At 43.7% G+C, this 16,647-nt stretch overlaps 1 protein-coding gene across 7 annotated transcripts in view; it reads right to left on the bottom strand.

The window, feature by feature from the left end:
* Positions 1 to 16,647, bottom strand: part of IQCH (IQ motif containing H) — an 85,876-nt gene that overhangs the window by 8,070 nt on the left and 61,159 nt on the right. For 6 of the 7 annotated variants that reach the window (XM_083586334.1, XM_083586332.1, XM_083586331.1 and 3 more), the window contains one exon: positions 656 to 820. The exons of the other annotated variant lie outside the window; for it this stretch is intronic. In XM_083586334.1, the coding sequence (XP_083442460.1) occupies positions 656 to 820 (165 nt within the window). The remainder of the gene's footprint in view (positions 1 to 655; positions 821 to 16,647) is intronic. 7 annotated transcript variants of the gene reach the window in all.

Genomic DNA, 16,647 nt, shown 5'->3' with positions numbered 1-16,647 from the left:
CCTTATTTCATTTTTTGGTAGTTACTGCTTTGGTAGATCATAGAAACGGCATATTTCGCTTTCAGTGGAGCATAGGACAAGACCTCCCATTTTTTATTTCTTAACCAGATGGTAAAATATGAGCTGGATAATATTGTTAGGTGAATCCACAACTGCTTGAGCAACTGTATCCAGCGAGTGCTCATTAACGGGCTGTGTCTACCTGGAGAGAGGTCTTTAGTGGAGAGCCAAAGTGTTCTATCCTATGCCCAGTGTCCTTCAATATTTTAATAAGATGCTTTTGTGAGGATACAGAAGGGTATGCTTATTAAATCTGCAGATGATGGGAAAAACTGGGGGGGGGGGTAGCTAACACCATAGAAGACAGAATTAAGATCTGAAATGATTCCTGCATTATGGAGGGATGGACTAGATGACGCTTGGGGTCCCTTCCAACTCTAAGATTTTATGATTCTATGATTCCATAGGCTGGAACTTTGAGACAAACAAATAAACAAACATAGTAGCATTGATCTGTCTTACTGAATGTCACACAGGGTGGCTCAGGACACCAGTGCAATGGAGCAGAGGGGAAGCCAATCCTGTTCTGGCTCCCAAGCAATGATTTGCCAACACAGTGGCTAGTAGGAGGTTACTTGGGTTATTCATCACTGACCTGGGGTGGTTCCTTAGGGGGGCGGCGGCTTTTTGGTTTACTTGGAATGACCTGGCATTCAAAGCGGCTTAACTTGCAATCCAGTGTTCCGTTTGTAACATACAGCAAGACCTGTGTCAAAGCCAGATGATCGCTATAGTGCAGATCCAGGTCTACTGCCCATACCTAATGACAGCAGAAAAAGAAAAGTAAGGAAAACTTTTGTGGCAGCACTCATGTAAAGGAATGGACATTTGCTTTCTGACAGTTAACTGCACAATCCACCTCCTCTTCTAGGCTGAGAAACAGACATCACTACTTCAAAGTTAAAATAATCTTTATGGTAGAGCAGCAGCTGCAAGTAACTCAAAAAGATGGACTAATTGTTCTGATTTTTTTTTAACTGTTTGTAAACATGTGTCATATTAGTTCCCTCCCATCGGCCCATAACCCAACCACCCCCAAGCTGGTGCCCTCCAGATGTTTTAGACTGCCCTCTCATTGCCATACTGGCTGGGGCTTTGAGTCCAAAAGATCTGGAAGTCAGAAGGTCACGGATGGTTGCCCTGACTAACAGAGCAATCCAATCCCCTGATTTGCCATGCTGGAATGGGTCTAGATTAAGTGGAGGTGTGCCTCTGTCCAGCACACATGTGGTTCTAGGCAGTTTCCCATCCAGGCACTGACCAGATCCAGACCTGCTTAGCTTCAGCAAGGTGTGCCTCATGTGCCTATGGACCACAGCCCAGGAGAAATGTACTCAAACATAGAGAAACAGAGTGTCACTGCTGTTTATGCATGCAAAGCTAAGCACTTGCTTGTGAGCACATATGTGATCAATTCCACCAGCAAGAGTCTTTCAGCATTAACTGTGATGTGCTAATGCATCAGTCAGCAACAGCAAAGCATCTACAATCCTGCTAGGTAGACTATAAAAATATATATTTACAGTTGCATTTTAGGAGCTCTGAAGCTAACTTGCCCCAGGGACAGCTTTGGGATGCAGGCCATATCTCAGTTCTACAATCGGACAGAACTATGCAACTGAGAAAAAAATTAAAGAAAGTTATTATCTGATTTCAGTTATACATTAGGGAGCAAGAATTTAAGAAACTGGCTAAGACAGATAAGACTACGCAACTGAGACAAATTATTCTGGGGTGGAAACCAAAGTATTTTTTTATTTATTTACTTATTTATATATAGCACCATCTATGTACACAGCACTTTGTAAAGAACAGGTTTGACAGATCCCTATCTCAGGGGGCTTACAATATAAAACAGACAGAGAAGAAAAACAAATGGGAGGTAATGGAAGCAGGGAAGAATATGTGTTGATTTCAAATGCCTGTTCTTTGACTTAGTTACATGATGATATTGTTTTGTTTTTTTTTTAAATATTTTATTTAGGATTTTCTTGTTTTACAGAAGTGTAATGCCTCGTATTTTTTTTTCCCATGTAACATTTTTACAAATCCGTTTCCTTTGTTGAGGCATTAGGGGGGGAAGAAAAAAGAAAGAAAAGAGAAAGGGGGGGTGGAGAGAGGGAAGATGGATGGGGGTGGGGTCGGGTGGCAGTGTTTCTATTATGCTTAGTGTATGTAGAGTTTGGTGTCAGCGTTGTTTGTGTTGTTCACTTGTGTTCCTTTGGTAGTGAGAGAGTTTGGGGTTGGCGTAGGGTGTGATTGTTTGTTTGTGATTGGCTGTGGTGATCTTTGTTTTCGTGTGTGAGTGAGGTGGGTGGGTGTTTTGGATCAGGTTAGCCATATTGATTTGTATGCTGTTGGTGGATTATTGTCATTGTTTTGTTGGGCTGTGTATGTGATAAAGGGGAGCCATAAAGGCGTCTTCTTCTGTTTGTCCCCGTGTCAGTTTCAGTTTGTTGGTTAATTTTTCTAGTAAGGCTGTTTCCCATACTATTTGGTACCATTGGTCCATGCTTACTCCTGACAGGTCTCTCCAGTGTCTGGTTATGGTGTTTCTGGCTGCTGAAAGTAGGTGGGTTATGAGTTCTTTGTGGTGTAAATGGGCATTGTTGTCTTGGAAGATGTTTAGTAGGGCCAATTCTGGGGTGAGATCTAATACTTGTTTAGTTATTTTACATATTTCTCGTATGGCTGTTGCCCAGAATAGTTGGATTTTGGGACATTCCCACCACATGTGGAGGTATGTGCCTGTGGAGGTGCACCCTCTCCAGCATTTTGGTGAGGTTCCTGGGCGTATTAGCGCTAGTTTCCTTGGTGTTAGGTACCACCTGTAGGTGAGTTTCAGTGTGAGTTCTTTTCTTTTCGTTGATATGGATTTAAAGGGAGGTTTAGACCACATTCTGGTCCATTGCGTGGGGTTAATCTCATAGCCTATGTCATTCTCCCATTGTTTTTTGATTGCGTCTAGGGGGTTTGTGGGGTTTTGGAGTATTATTTTGTATATTGCGGATACCGTCCCTTTACTGTTTCCCTTTGTTGTTAGGAGGAGGTTTTCGAAGGTTGTCAGGGGCCTAGTTGCTGCTAATTTTACTGTTGGGTTGTTTAAGAGGGCATGTAGTTGGTGTTGTGTTAACCAGGGCATTTGGGTGTCTTCTAGTTTGTCTTGTATTTCTTGTGTTGACAAAGGTTTGTTATTTTTATAAAAGTCTATTAGGCGATATAAGCCTTTGGTTCGCCAGGTTTTTATCTGGAGGTTTTGTGCTGCATGGTGGAATAATGGGTGGTACGCCAGGGGGATTAGTGGGGATGGGGTTGGGGATAGTTTGCCTATTTGTGTTTTCCATGCTTTGAGCATGGTCTGTGTGTACCTGTTGAGTGTTGTGGGAATTTTCTTTAGTTTGTTTGGGAGGAGTGGGTATGCTGTGGTGCAGGTATTTTCAATTGTGTCCCTCTCTAGGTGTACCCATTGTTTTGTCTCATCTTTGAGTATATATGGGATTATATGTCGTATTTGGTTGGCAATGTCATATGCTTCTATGTTGGGGATTCCCCATCCTCCTTCTGAGGTGGGGAGGTGCAGGCATTTGGGGCTTATTCTTGGTTTTTTATGTGAGAAGATAAAAGAGTGTAGTTTCCTTTGCCAACTGCGGAGTTGGGTTGGGGGGATCCAGATTGGGAGGGTTTGGAATAGGTAGGTTAGTTTTGGGAGTGTGATCATTTTGATCATGGCTATTTTGTCTGAGAGAGTGAAATTCATGTTATTCCATCTCTTTAGGTCTTTGTTAATTTGTCGCCACAGGGGCTTGTAGTTGTGGAGGTGCAGTTTATTGAGGTTTCTGGTTATTTGTACCCCTAGGTATCTGAACTTGGTGTGGCAAAGTTTTATTTTGGTGACCTTCGTGAGTTCTTTTTGGGTGTGAGGAGGGGTGTTGAAGCACATAGCTTCTGACTTTGTGAAATTTACCTGTAGGCCCGACACCATTGCAAATGTGTTGAGTTCTCTGATTAGGGAGGTTGCTGTGCTTATGGGGTCTGGTGTTGTGACCATTAGGTCATCTGCAAAGAGCCCTAATTTATAGGTTCTGCCTTTTATTTCCACTCCCTTGATGTCTGTGGCTGCTCGGATGCGGATTGCTAAGGGTTCCAGAGCCAGGATAAATAAGAAGGGAGACAGTGGGCATCCTTGTTTCGTGCCTCTTTGGATAGCTATAGTATTAGAATCCATATTATTAGTTCTGCATCTTGCTGAGGCTTGGGAGTATATTTGTTTGAGGATTTGTAGGAAGTTGGGGCCAAATTTCATGTTAGTTAGAACTGCTAATATGTATTTCCACTCTAAGCAATCAAAGGCTTTGAGGATGTCTAAGGACATAATTGTCAATGGGAGTTTGGTTGCCTTGCTGTGTTCGATCAGGTTCAGTAGTTTCCTGATGGGGTCTGTTATATTGCGGCCAGGGACAAAGCCAGTTTGGTCTGGGGCTATTAACTTGTGTAGGAAGATTTTTAGGCGGTTGGCCAAGATTGATGTGAATATCTTGTAGTCTTGGTTTATTAATGAGATTGGGCGGTATGATTCTACTTTGAGGCTATCTTTTAGTGGTTTTGGGATGGAGACTATTTTGGAGTGGGTCCAGGTTTTGGGGATGGGACCCCCTTTTATGATGTCGTTGAATAGGCGGGTCATGTAAGGCATCAGGGGTTCTTTGAATTTCCTATAGAATTCTGCTGTGAAGCCGTCTGGGCCTGGGGCTTTGTGTGGTTTCAGATTTTTGAGGACTGCATCTATTTCCTCTGGGGTGATAGGGCTGTCCATGAATTCCTGTTCCTCATCAGTTAGGGTAGGCATGGTCAGTCCTGCTAGAAATTTTTTTATTTCCCTCTCTGGTGGGTTATGGGAGGTGTATAGGTTGGAGTAGAATTCTGCAAATTCTGAGATTATTTCTTTGGGGGAGAATGTTATGTTGCCGTCTTTTTTGGTGATGCAGTGTATTCTTGTTTTGAGTGCTTTTTTCCTACATCTATTTGCTAGTAATCTGGAGGTTTTCCCTCCATATTCATAGAAACGTTGTTTAGAGTATAGAATCTTGATCATTGTTTTGTTGATTTCTAAGGAGTCTAGTTCTCTCCTTTTTTGTTCTATGAGTTTGAGGAGTTTTTTAGATCCTGTTTGTTTGTAGCGTGATGAGAGGACTGTGATGTCTTGTTCTATTTTGCTAATTTTTGAGGTGGTTTGTTTTTTAAGGAATGTTTTCTCTTTTATGCAAGCTCCTCTGGTGACCGCTTTCATTGCGTCCCATAGGAGGGGGGTTGTTATATTGTCTACATCGTTTTCCTCGAAGTAGTTTTGGAGGGTTTTTGTGAGATTCTCTCTAATTTGTTTGTTTGTAGTTAGGATGGGGCTGAAGGACCATGATGGGGTGGTTTGTGTTCCTTCTCCTATTTTAACGATGACTTCTACTGGGGCGTGATCTGTGATTTTAATGTTACCTATGTTTGTTGATTCCACTGAGGGGATCAGACCCTGTGTGAGTAGAATGCTGTCCAGTCTGGACACTGTATCATGGCGTCCCGATTGGAATGTATGGCTGATGTCTCCCGGGTTTTGCTCACCCCAGATGTCATAGAGACCCCTGACATGATGATATTGTTACTAGGAGGGTGCTCCAAAGATTTCTAGGAAAGGTAAGCATTGAGGAGAGGGAGGGAGGGAGGAAGGGAGGGGAGGGGAGGGGAGGGGAGGGGAGGGGAGGGCAATTCCAGGCATCAGTAGCAGCAAGGAGGAAGGGATGGAGTCATTTCAGAGAGCAGAACGGGGACATTTGGATAGCTTTGGGTGGTGCAGCTGGTTAAGTAAAGGTCACTGGAAGAAGGGATGTGACTAGTTATAAGAACAAAGATTTTGGTAGGTGGGATGCAGGAAGAAGCTGATGGAGGTTTTTGAAGGTAAACCATGAAGCTTATGCAGGATCTGGGACTGGGCTGGACTGGAAGTGGTGAAGGAGTTCAAGGAGAAGAGCCATAGGATCATAGGAAGTTGCTTTAGACTGAGTCAGACCACTGGTCCATCATGCTCATTATTGTTTGCACTGACTGACAATGGCTCTCCAGGGCCTCAGGCAGTGAACATTATCAGCCCTACCAGTAGGTACCAGGGATTGAACCTGGGACCTTCTGCATGTAAAACAGAAGCTCTGCCCACTGAGCTAAAGTCCTTTCCCATGTGACATATTCAGAGCAACAAACAAGGCAAATAAAGCTGGCAGCAGAGTGCTGGGTACAGGTGAGTGAAACCACAGTAGGTGAGGCAATAGGAGACCCTAGAGAGAAGAAAGTTTGCAGCCATGAAGATGAGAGCTACAGAGGGCATGGAGCAGATATTTTGCTGAGGATACGGACGGCAAAGAGCTGTAATTTGTCACATTGTAAAGAGAGAAGTGGCATGATTTGGGAACAGATTGCATTTGTGAGTCCAAGGAAAGATAATAGAAAGCCAAGGCCTTATCCTGGTCAACAGGGTGGATAATGATGCTAATGGATAAGGAGCGGGAACAAGGAGAAATGGGAGAAAATGGGATAAATTTTGTATGGACACATGGAGCTTGAGACAATGCTGACGCACCCAAGCAGACGTATCAGAAAGGTAACTGGAGATGGAGGATTGGATGGATGGCAAATGATATGGATGGAGAGGTAGTGCTAGGAGCTTATAGGTGGCATTGAAAACCATGAGAAGTGATGAGACTACCCAGGGGGGTAATGTATACAGAAAGAAGAGTAGAGGGCCAAACGCAGAGCATGCCAGGCATCAATGTGGGAGGGGCCACAGAGCAGCCACATGGGCAAAGATGTCACATGAGACACCCAAGCTAGAAGAGACACCCAAGACGCATCTTCCAACTGGGCCCATGATCCAAAGGTTCTTCAGAGAGTTCTAAAGTAGGCTAAACACTGGCTGTAGTTTGCCTATCATTACGTCATGGAACTTCCATCAGTATTCCAACTGTTCAGAGTGAAGATGTCAGCGACAGAATGTTAGCAAGCAGTCTAGCTTCTTTAAGGAAATATCTATCTGTGTTTTGGGCCAGGCGGGTTATACTGGACAAGGAAACAGGAGGAACAGTAGTGTGGGGCAGTAAGGGCAAAGGAGTGACAGGTACTTTGACTTAACTGTCTAACTGGCTGGAAAGTTCTGCTTCTGACAAAGTAATCTTCTGGAATTTCTATTCTTCCCCCCCCCTCCAAAAAAACCCCACCACAATTCAAATGACACTTATATGGGCAAAGAATGAGTACCTGGATGGGGGGGGGGGATATGGTAGAGGAATAATACTAGGGGTGGCCTGCAAAGGGAACTGAAGAAAGGGCAGAGACCCACACCTGCCTTTTCCTAACTCCTATTAGTGCAGGTGACCCTGGCAACATATGTGGCCCCAGAGTTCTGCCCCATTCCCCGTGAGCCATCTACACACCAGTCTGATCTGTGAACATCAGTCCTTCGGAACAAATCTCACACACAATGACTTGAATAAGCCACTGAATGGTAAATGGCATCATTATAAGGCTATTAAGAGGTCAGGCAGTCAAGGCCTCTTGCTAAACTGGAGCTAATTTCTGAATCATATTCACAAAATAATGCCCTTTTTATAACAGCAAATAAATCACATCAGTAACAGTTGTTAATAACGAACTGCCAAGTATCTGTTGCGCGGTTAAATATCCTATTTGTCAACTTAAATATTTCCCACTGCATGGAGGAAAATGCAAATTGGATGCTGATGGCCAGTATTCTTTGGTACATTTCAGTAGGAAGATTTGCCAGTTATAATTCTTTACTTCCACCCTTGCCCACACCTTCAGATTTGCTCTGTGGAGAAATGAAGGGCCATCTCTAGTCCTGGCTTAGCATGCTGCAGAAGCTTAGATGAGCTACCTGGGTCTGTTTATTTATTTGATTGGAACCCCCCTTTAAGTTAAGCCATAAATCAGACCCTCGTTTTTAAACAGTATGTTTGGGGATAAGCGCCCACCTTGTGAATCTGCTACCTTTCTTCAAAGCTTGCCACTGTTTTCTAGACCCTTTCCCTCTTGATATGCTCCTTAGTTTTCTAGTCCAGCTCTAGGACTACAAGTGATGAAGCCTGAAATATTGCCTGTGGACTGTGGCTTCCCATAGCCCAGTTTGGATTCTAGAACTCACAAATGGAAACGGTGAAGAAAGGAAGCATTTTTGTTTCATTTTGTCCCTTGCACTTTGGAAGCCAGAAATGTGGGGTGTCCTACTCTCCCCCAGGAGCAGAATGATTCATGATGAAGCATCTCTAATTTCCACTTAGTGCCATGGGGGAACTGCTCTTATCCAACACTCCCTGCGTCCTGCACAACCATTGCAAATGTGATGCCTAGTTCACAGCCCACTTTGTTCAAATGTGTAGACAATCTCAGAAGCCAGTGGGAAGCTGAGCAGGGCTCCCATCCACATTCCTTGCTTCTTTCCCCACAAACATTCCAGCTTTAAGGAATTCTTTGCCACCAGACTGATATGATGGCAGTACTAAAGCCCATTTGGGGGAGATTTCCAAGATGGTTTGTTCCCCCAAACTTGTTCCTCTTAATGATATATAGAGAAGAGCAGAGTCTAGGATCTTATTGCCTTCTTATTAGTTGCAACATGGAAATTGCACAACACTGGCACTCCCCAGGCCTTTGCTGTCTACAAAACTGATTCTGCAAGATTTGGCATTTTGCCCTTCTAGAGAAATTAACCCACTGAGCTAGATTATCTAGCGACCTCTTTCTCAGTGTGTGGTTTCTGTTTATTTCCTATGTTAACAAGAATACATCCTTCCCATGACCACCCTTGGCTCATTTATAATTTTGGAAAGATAATCTTATTTAATGCATAGTTTTGTCTGGACTGTTCATTTTGAATGCACTATCTGTACTGTGACCCTGCTTCTCTCTCTGGGTTGGGACTATTGTCCTCATTTGTTGTTTTCTGTTTGACTATGTTTTCACTTTGATAAACTCTTCAGCTAAAATAAAAGCACTAGCTCAATTCTGGGAAATGCAGGTTTATTAATTACATTTATATCCTGCCTTTCCTCCAAGGATTTCCTGCTTTTATCCTCACAACAACCTGCCAAGGTAGGCTAGGCTGAGAAGTGGGGGCAGGCCCAAGGTCACACAGGAAGCATCCTTGCTGTTTGGGGATCTGAACCTAGGTCTCCAGCACTAACCGTTGCACCATGCTAGCCAAGAACAGAACATGCATGTTCAGAGACAGCTTCTGATCATTGCAGGGAATTACAGCAATGTATACCTCTGCCTGAATCACACCTCACCTTCTGGTTAATCCAGCTGGCCTCTGATCCAATCCAGGAAAGGCAATTCTTACATCTCTAGCAGAAGCACAATAAACTATGCCAACTGAGCAGAAATAGGGCCAAATCCATTTAGTTTGCACATATTGCAGATTTTAAGATTTTAATGAAGGTCAGCCCTGCTGCCACCATGCGCTTTTACAGAGATCATGGATATAAATGGAACAGTCCCCCCACCTGCATAGTGAGAAGTAGCAAAGGTAGCAGAGCGCCAGTCTCAGCTGCTAGTGGTTGACATCTCATCTCAAAGTAGAGGTCCAGCATAGCAGATGGGGTCCCATTATGCTAAGTCAGCAAGCCCATGACTTCTCTTTGCTGGTGGGTGGGTAGACCCTCCTAACCAAACCTGTATCTATGAGCTTCAGGCTTGCACAATTATCCCAAACTGCTAACCGCCACAGTGCCTTGCTGCTCAGTGCTCACTTTGTTGTTCACAAAACCGAATTGTTTTCATTAGTTCAACATACAGGTAGTGGTGTGCTTATGTTATGAGATCTGCAAAGGTAGGCAAACAGATGTGAATGGAATCCTATTAGCCTCTTGGTTAATGGAGATATTTTCATTTCCTGGGGGCAGGGGTGGAAATCCAGCAAAGAGGGGAGCTAGATATTGATCTTGGAATGCCTTGAGCAGAGTGCTTCTGCTAAAATAATATTTCTCTCCCATCGCTACGACCCCATCACTCTTCTCCTTAAGTCTCTGTGCTGGCATCCATCACACCCGCTATGAACTCCAGGCTCCAATATGTTTATGTTGAAGACTCTTTGGGCCGCAATTATATCCTCGGCACCACCTTCTTCCCTTCCTCACACCATCCATTCTGCTTCTAGTCCTTCTTCTAGGAGCTATCTCCTTCCTTAAAACTGCAAAGCCTTCCCAAGGCAACCACTTATTAGGCTGTTCTCTTATAGCCTATGAACACCAGCTTGCCTTTCCCTGCTCACTGTGTACCTTTGACAAACTCTCTGCTTTAGCAAGCAATGTGTTTCTCCTCTTATCTAGTGAACAGTCCCAAAGGAGCTGCTAAATCAATAAATGATAATGGTGTGAAGCAAACATTTGCTAGCCACCTCCAGATGTTTTCAACTCCCATAGAAGCCAGAGCCTGTTGAGACATTTTGCCACAAAAAGGGGCTGCCTTGCTTGTCCTGAGAAGTGGGCAGGACCTCTGCACTACTGCAAGGGACCTAGGCAGTGTGTGTCCTGCACCACTAGAGCCAGATTAATTTTGTTGCAGTTGCTTGGGATGCTTCTGCTAGTCAGCCATGGCTGTTTATAAGGCAAGAACCATAGGAAGCTGCCTTATACAGAGTGAGACCAATGGTCTACCAAGCTCAGTATGGTTTGCAGCTCTCTCCAGGGTTTCAGGCAGGAGTATCTCCCAGGCTTGCAGGGAGATGTTGCTGGGGATTGAACTTGGAAGCATCTGCATGCAAGGCAGATGTTCTGTCACTGAGCTACCACTCTTCTCATCCAGGCTCCTCCAGCCCTATTTCCTCCTACTTCTCCAGCCTTCCTTGTGGGATTTGGGTATGTAATCAATGAGGGTGCAACTGGCTACTTTGAAATTTCCACATGGGGTTATTTAATACAGGCCATGGTGGTGGGCAGGATCTCAGCTTGTCAGCAAAACCAAAACCTAAGCCATCGGGTGTGGAGTGTGGAGACCGCAAAATGAAAGCATGGTGAGTGAATAAAGTCACAGTTATGGTGTCATTCTTTACAGCTGCCATAAAAATGTTTCAGCTTTAAAACGTGAGAAGGGCAAGGAAGCATAAATTCTTAAACAGTTACTAAATTATCACTTTTCTTCCCTCGGTTTAATTGTTTCTTTCTGCCTCCAATATTGACTTCTACATTATTATACAGAGTACACCTGCCTTTTTTTTTTTTTTAAGAAGTGGCTGGATGACACTGTAAAAATGCCAATTAGTAAAATATTAATGCAAGTCGGGTTTCTCAGAAGAGAGCTCTCTTCTTTATTATGGTTAAAATTCACAACGGGACTGAATATTTTAGCCAGGATTGAAGACTGTTATCTTATTTGATTGCCATCTAGTGGTAATAGGTAGAATCCCTCCGATTTAAAAAGCATGTAGCAGCCAAAAACCGACAGTACGGAGGAGGCTGAAAAAATTGCTTTGAAACAACGCAGATGAAGACGCATGGTTCACTAAAGAGGCTGGGGCCAGCATCCAGAAGGTATGGATGTACAGTATGCAAGTGGAGATTTGCTTCTGAATTTCATTGCAGTATTTCCAGTGCCGAAGAGGCAAACTGGGATGCAGGTGGAAAAGCAGATTGACACTTCAGTGGCAGGAAGTGTGACTGCAAAATTAGAAAGCAAATATTTGACCGTGCATACGGTTCTCTTCTTGACAGGCTTCTACTGCTCCATCGCGATTCCTCATTATTCTCTTGCAATTTCTAAGCTTACTTCCCCTGTTTTGTTAGTGCGCATGCAAGCTGCCTTGTGAGACTATATGTACCCTGAAAAGGCAGGGTAAAAAAGCAGATATATGAAATAAAAACAAATAATAGATTTGGGTGAAAAAGCCAACTCCCTTAAAAAACAACCCCCAAACCCTGACTCATTGCTTCTGGGAAAACATTAACAGGTGAGCTTATCTGGCCACGCACTGGAACCATTCACAAGGCCAGCCCAACATGCAGAAGAAGCCCATGGAGTCTACACAGGTTGACTTTCACACAGGCAAGTGTGATTTTCAAATTTATTTTTTATCGGGGCGGAGGACTGCAGCCAAGTGACCATTTGCCTCCTTTTCCACTGAGACGCTTATTAATAGTGTCAGTCCCAGAACGTAGCCTTTGAGAAGGAGGCGCTTTGGATCGTGTTATGTCGAAAATTGACTGTGCAGCCTCCCTCTTTGCTGTCTCTCAGCCATTTCCCTGTCTCTGAAGTGCTCCATCCTTCACCCGGTGACTCCTTTCGTTTCCTTGTGAGTGACTTAGTTAAAGGCAGCTTGAAAGTTCAAATAAATTACATCAGCTACTTCTCCCTTTTCCAATTTTCTAGGGCAATGTTCAAAGAATTCTGAGATAGAGGGCGGGGGGATGGCGGAGGAAAAATGACTTGGTTTCATTTCACAGCAGCCATATGGGCTCACTCTTTTCCTCTCATGTCCAACGAGGTGTTTATAGAGTTCTATCTCCAGGCTCTGCAATTCATAACTTTCTAACATGGGAGATCAATGCAGCTATTCTACAGGACAGTGAAGCTAGACGTCTTGGCAGTTGTTTCTGAAAGGTTGCAATTCAGATTTCCTCATTTGAAGACTAAACACTGTCCAGGTGGCATCTGGAACGAGTTAATGCTACTCCAAAACTAGCAAGGAGCAGAACTGAGGGTGACTACAGTGGCTCCAACAACCCCACAATGCACTCCAGAAATTCTGGCTGCCTTGCTGAAATCCAGAATGCTTTTTGCTAGGTTGGTTGCACATGTTCTGCCTAGAATTCCAGTGTCTCTCCAGACTGGTGTTTTATTACAGGTGCATTCTTTACCATATTCTTGACACCATAGTATTGCATCAGTGGTGAACTTATTCTGCTTTATTAGTTGCTCTGTAATGCTTCCCAAATGCTACCACATTATTGCTGTTTGGAGGGGCTATATATAGCACAATAGCAGTAGGACAATAAACAACAAAAAACACAACCAGAACTTTGGTGGTGTTTCAGCAGGAAGTTACAGGACATGAACTGGTTGGAAAAGAAGCAGTACGATGACCCCATAACTTTTGCAAGCACAAATACCATTGAAATCAGGATTGCTTATAACTGTCCCGATAGCATCATAATCATAATCATAATCATAATCATAATCATAATCATGAATGCACAATGGAAAGGACATCTGGAGGGACCTTCAGAGGGTGGTTTTTTGGTTGTTGTTTTTTTGCACCATGCTAAAATTCTGCATTCAGAAAATACAAATTCTGCACCAGGAACACCTGCTTTTTCTGCTTGAGCAAACTCACATATTTTGTTTCGTTTTGCATAATTTGTTTCAATTTTACTCATCATGGGGAGGTGCAGTGCCAAACACAGAGGCCTGACCTACAACTGTTGGAAATCTGACTCAGCTGCTCCTTAGACATGGGCTGTTTTAGCAAGCATCGTTCACACACTTCCAAACGTGTCCTGGAAACGTGTTACATTAAAAACAAGAATAACCCCAAACCAAAAGCTGATACTCTTGGGAAGCTAAATCCTGTGCTCACTTGTCACATCCTTCTCTTTCTCTGTGCTCCTGGGATCCTGGCACTTAACTTGGTTTGTTAATTCAATACCTGAATTTTAACGATATTTTCTTGAAAACCTTTTCATTCCAGAGCACATTGCTGAACCACTGCTGTGCCCCAGTGCAAACTCTGCTGAAGGGAAGGCATCTGCACAGGAGCGGTTCCTGCAGGATTGTGCCTGCTGCCCTTAATTGGCTTGAAAACTCATCATCCAATAGAGTTCTCTGTGGGTTAGATTGGAAACTACAGGGAAAGCTCCAGCAGGAATTGCTCTGTGTTGCTAAACCACAAAGTGTCTGGGCCTTGCTATTACATCCCCCTCCAATTACATAATTAAAGTCACCTATGATATTTTGAGGCATTCCTTTGACATAGGCTACATCCCACTGGAGATATGTATATAATGAAGGTTTATATGTTTTACAAAATGTTCTGTTTTCAACAATAACTTCCATTACGCCATTTGTCTCTCAGTAGACCCTGCTTCTGCCTTTATAGCACTTGTGAAAAACAAAGTGCTTATAAAACCAGGACTCGAGAATATAGATCTTGACAAGCAAGCAAAAACAGCAGTTAAAGGGCACTTGCCTCCCTCGTAACAAGGCCTCCGTTCTGTTTTCTGGGCTGCTTTCACTTAAGATTTTGATTTGCTTGCTTTTGCTTTAGGGTCAGTTTTGTTCAGTGCCTCAAAACTTTTGAGTCCCTTCAATCATTACGATGATGTGCTATGGGTGGCGCGGTGGGGGAGGGGAGAGCTGCATATTCACCAGCTCCTCTGAGTTGATTACATTATCCCAGTCAATAGGTTATTTGGGTAATTTCTAGGACCGTTTGCTAAACCAGTTAAAAGGCATTTCCCCTCCTAGCTTTTAATCAATGGAATAACAGATTCAAATAGGTATTATTAACTTAGTGCAGATTAAACTTCATGGATAGCCATTTTTTCTCAGCTAAATAATCATAGATAATTTGTTTGGGAAATCAGCTTAAAGCACAGGGCATAAATAAAAGAGCTGTAAGCACACAGAGCTGGATGGAGAGAGCTTCACATGCGCACCAGGGAGCTCACAGAGCTCCAATACACAAAGGTTCTCCCATTCACTACAATGGAGGAGTCAGCATCCTGTGTGCAGAAGGGACAGATGCATAGGGCGTGGCTCCCCCTACTGTAATGAAGGGAAAAGTCCCGGAAGGGAGGGGAACTGCTGTGTGCCAACCAAGAGCTCTCAGGCTCCTCTTTATTTTTGCCCATATTGACCCGGCAGACCAATAAAGTGTTTTCTTTCAATAAGACGTTTTCCTATGCATTTTCTCAAAGCCCCCTTTGGCTTTCTGCAAACTAGCCTTTCCTTGCCATGACCACCAAACAAACAAGGGATGAATTGCCTTTCCATTTATTGAAAGAAAATCATAGCACTTCAATGAACATTTATAAGCAGTTTGCTCTAAAATATCATGATGTTCAATAAAATTTCCTAAAAATGAGATGAAAGCAAAGCACAGGTGTGCCTTACAAACAAAACCATGAACTGTACCAAACAAAAACAAAAAAATAACAGTTAAGAATCAAGAGTCCAGGAAAGCTTGGCGAAGTACATTTTTAAAAAGAGGCTGCTGTCCCTTCCTCGCAAATTCCCCGAGGGAGGGCACTCCAGAGGGTGGGTGCTTTCAATAGGAAGGCACACTTCCATATTATCATAAAGTGATAATCCACTGGCCATGCTATAAACCAACAGGGTCTCCTGGGAAGATCTAAACGGTGGGTTTGATCTGTATCGGGGTGTGGGGTGGGGGAGAGGCTGCTAGTTATCCCAGTCCCCAGTTGTTTCTGGGGAACCTTTTTGCAGCCTGAGGGCCACATTCCCTTCTAGGGAACCTCCCAAGGGCCGCATACCAGGGCAGGGTCAGAGGCAAAAGTGGGAAGAGCAATGAATATGCATTTTACCTTTGTGTACTAGGCTGGTTCCTACGGACACTTCCACACACCCCTCCCTATCCTTCAATGAGGCATGAGGTCTGGGGAGAATCTCAAAGGTGAGATGGTGAGGCCTGGAAGGCAGGATTTGGCCCTCTGGTCCGAGGTTCCGCATCCCTAGTTTAGGCCTTTAAATGTCAACAACAAAACCTTGAACTTGGCTCAGCAGCTGACAGCTAGTGCAGATCTTTCAACATCAGTGCAATATATGTACAGGTGGGTGTCCCACTAATCAACCTAGTAACAGCATTTTGTACTAGCTGCAGTTTCTGAACCAGGCATAAGGGTAGCTCCGCGTACAGCACATTATAGCAGTTTAATCGAAAGGCTATCAATGTGACCACAGCAATCAAGCAGCAACATGTTTTCTGCACTGTATTTCAAGTGAAGTGCCACTATTGTTTTGTAACCTGCCCATAATCTCCTTCCCTTTTGAAATCTGGATACCCACTCAGTCCAGCAGGAAGAAACTGGCAGCAAAGCGGGTTCTCTTACTTTCACACGTTCCCGCCTGGGCATCCACTGCAAAGTAGGTGTGCTATTCCTGCCTAGAGGCTAAATTCCAGAATATTTTCTCATCAGTATTTGAGGAATTTCTCAAGGACAAGCATTTGAGACAAGACACATTGTATATCTGAATATGAATTTTGCAACAGTGGAATTCTCCTCAAAACCTAAGAAAATTAACCAGTCAGCTCTCTACCTGATGTATGAACAACATAAGCCTTGGGCTCTAACAAATCAATAGAACGGATTTTAACTGCTGGAGAGGAGAACACACAACACATTGATCTAGGCCATAATAACTCTTCCAGCTGGTCAGTTAATCCTCAGGAAATGCCCAGTGCCTATGGTGTGGTCCCTTCTGTAAAATGGATATTAAATGTATGCTTGGAATATGGTCCATCACTGAACGATGCTGAAGGTGAACAGGTTCTGTTGCTCTTCGGAGACTACTGGGGCATAC

Source organism: Podarcis filfolensis (assembly GCF_964270895.1).
Source record: "Podarcis filfolensis genome assembly, chromosome: 14".
NCBI classification, from domain to species: domain Eukaryota; kingdom Metazoa; phylum Chordata; class Lepidosauria; order Squamata; family Lacertidae; genus Podarcis; species Podarcis filfolensis.
The sequence above is the reverse complement of the archived record's forward strand: the minus strand, read 5'-3'. Positions and strand labels throughout refer to the sequence as shown.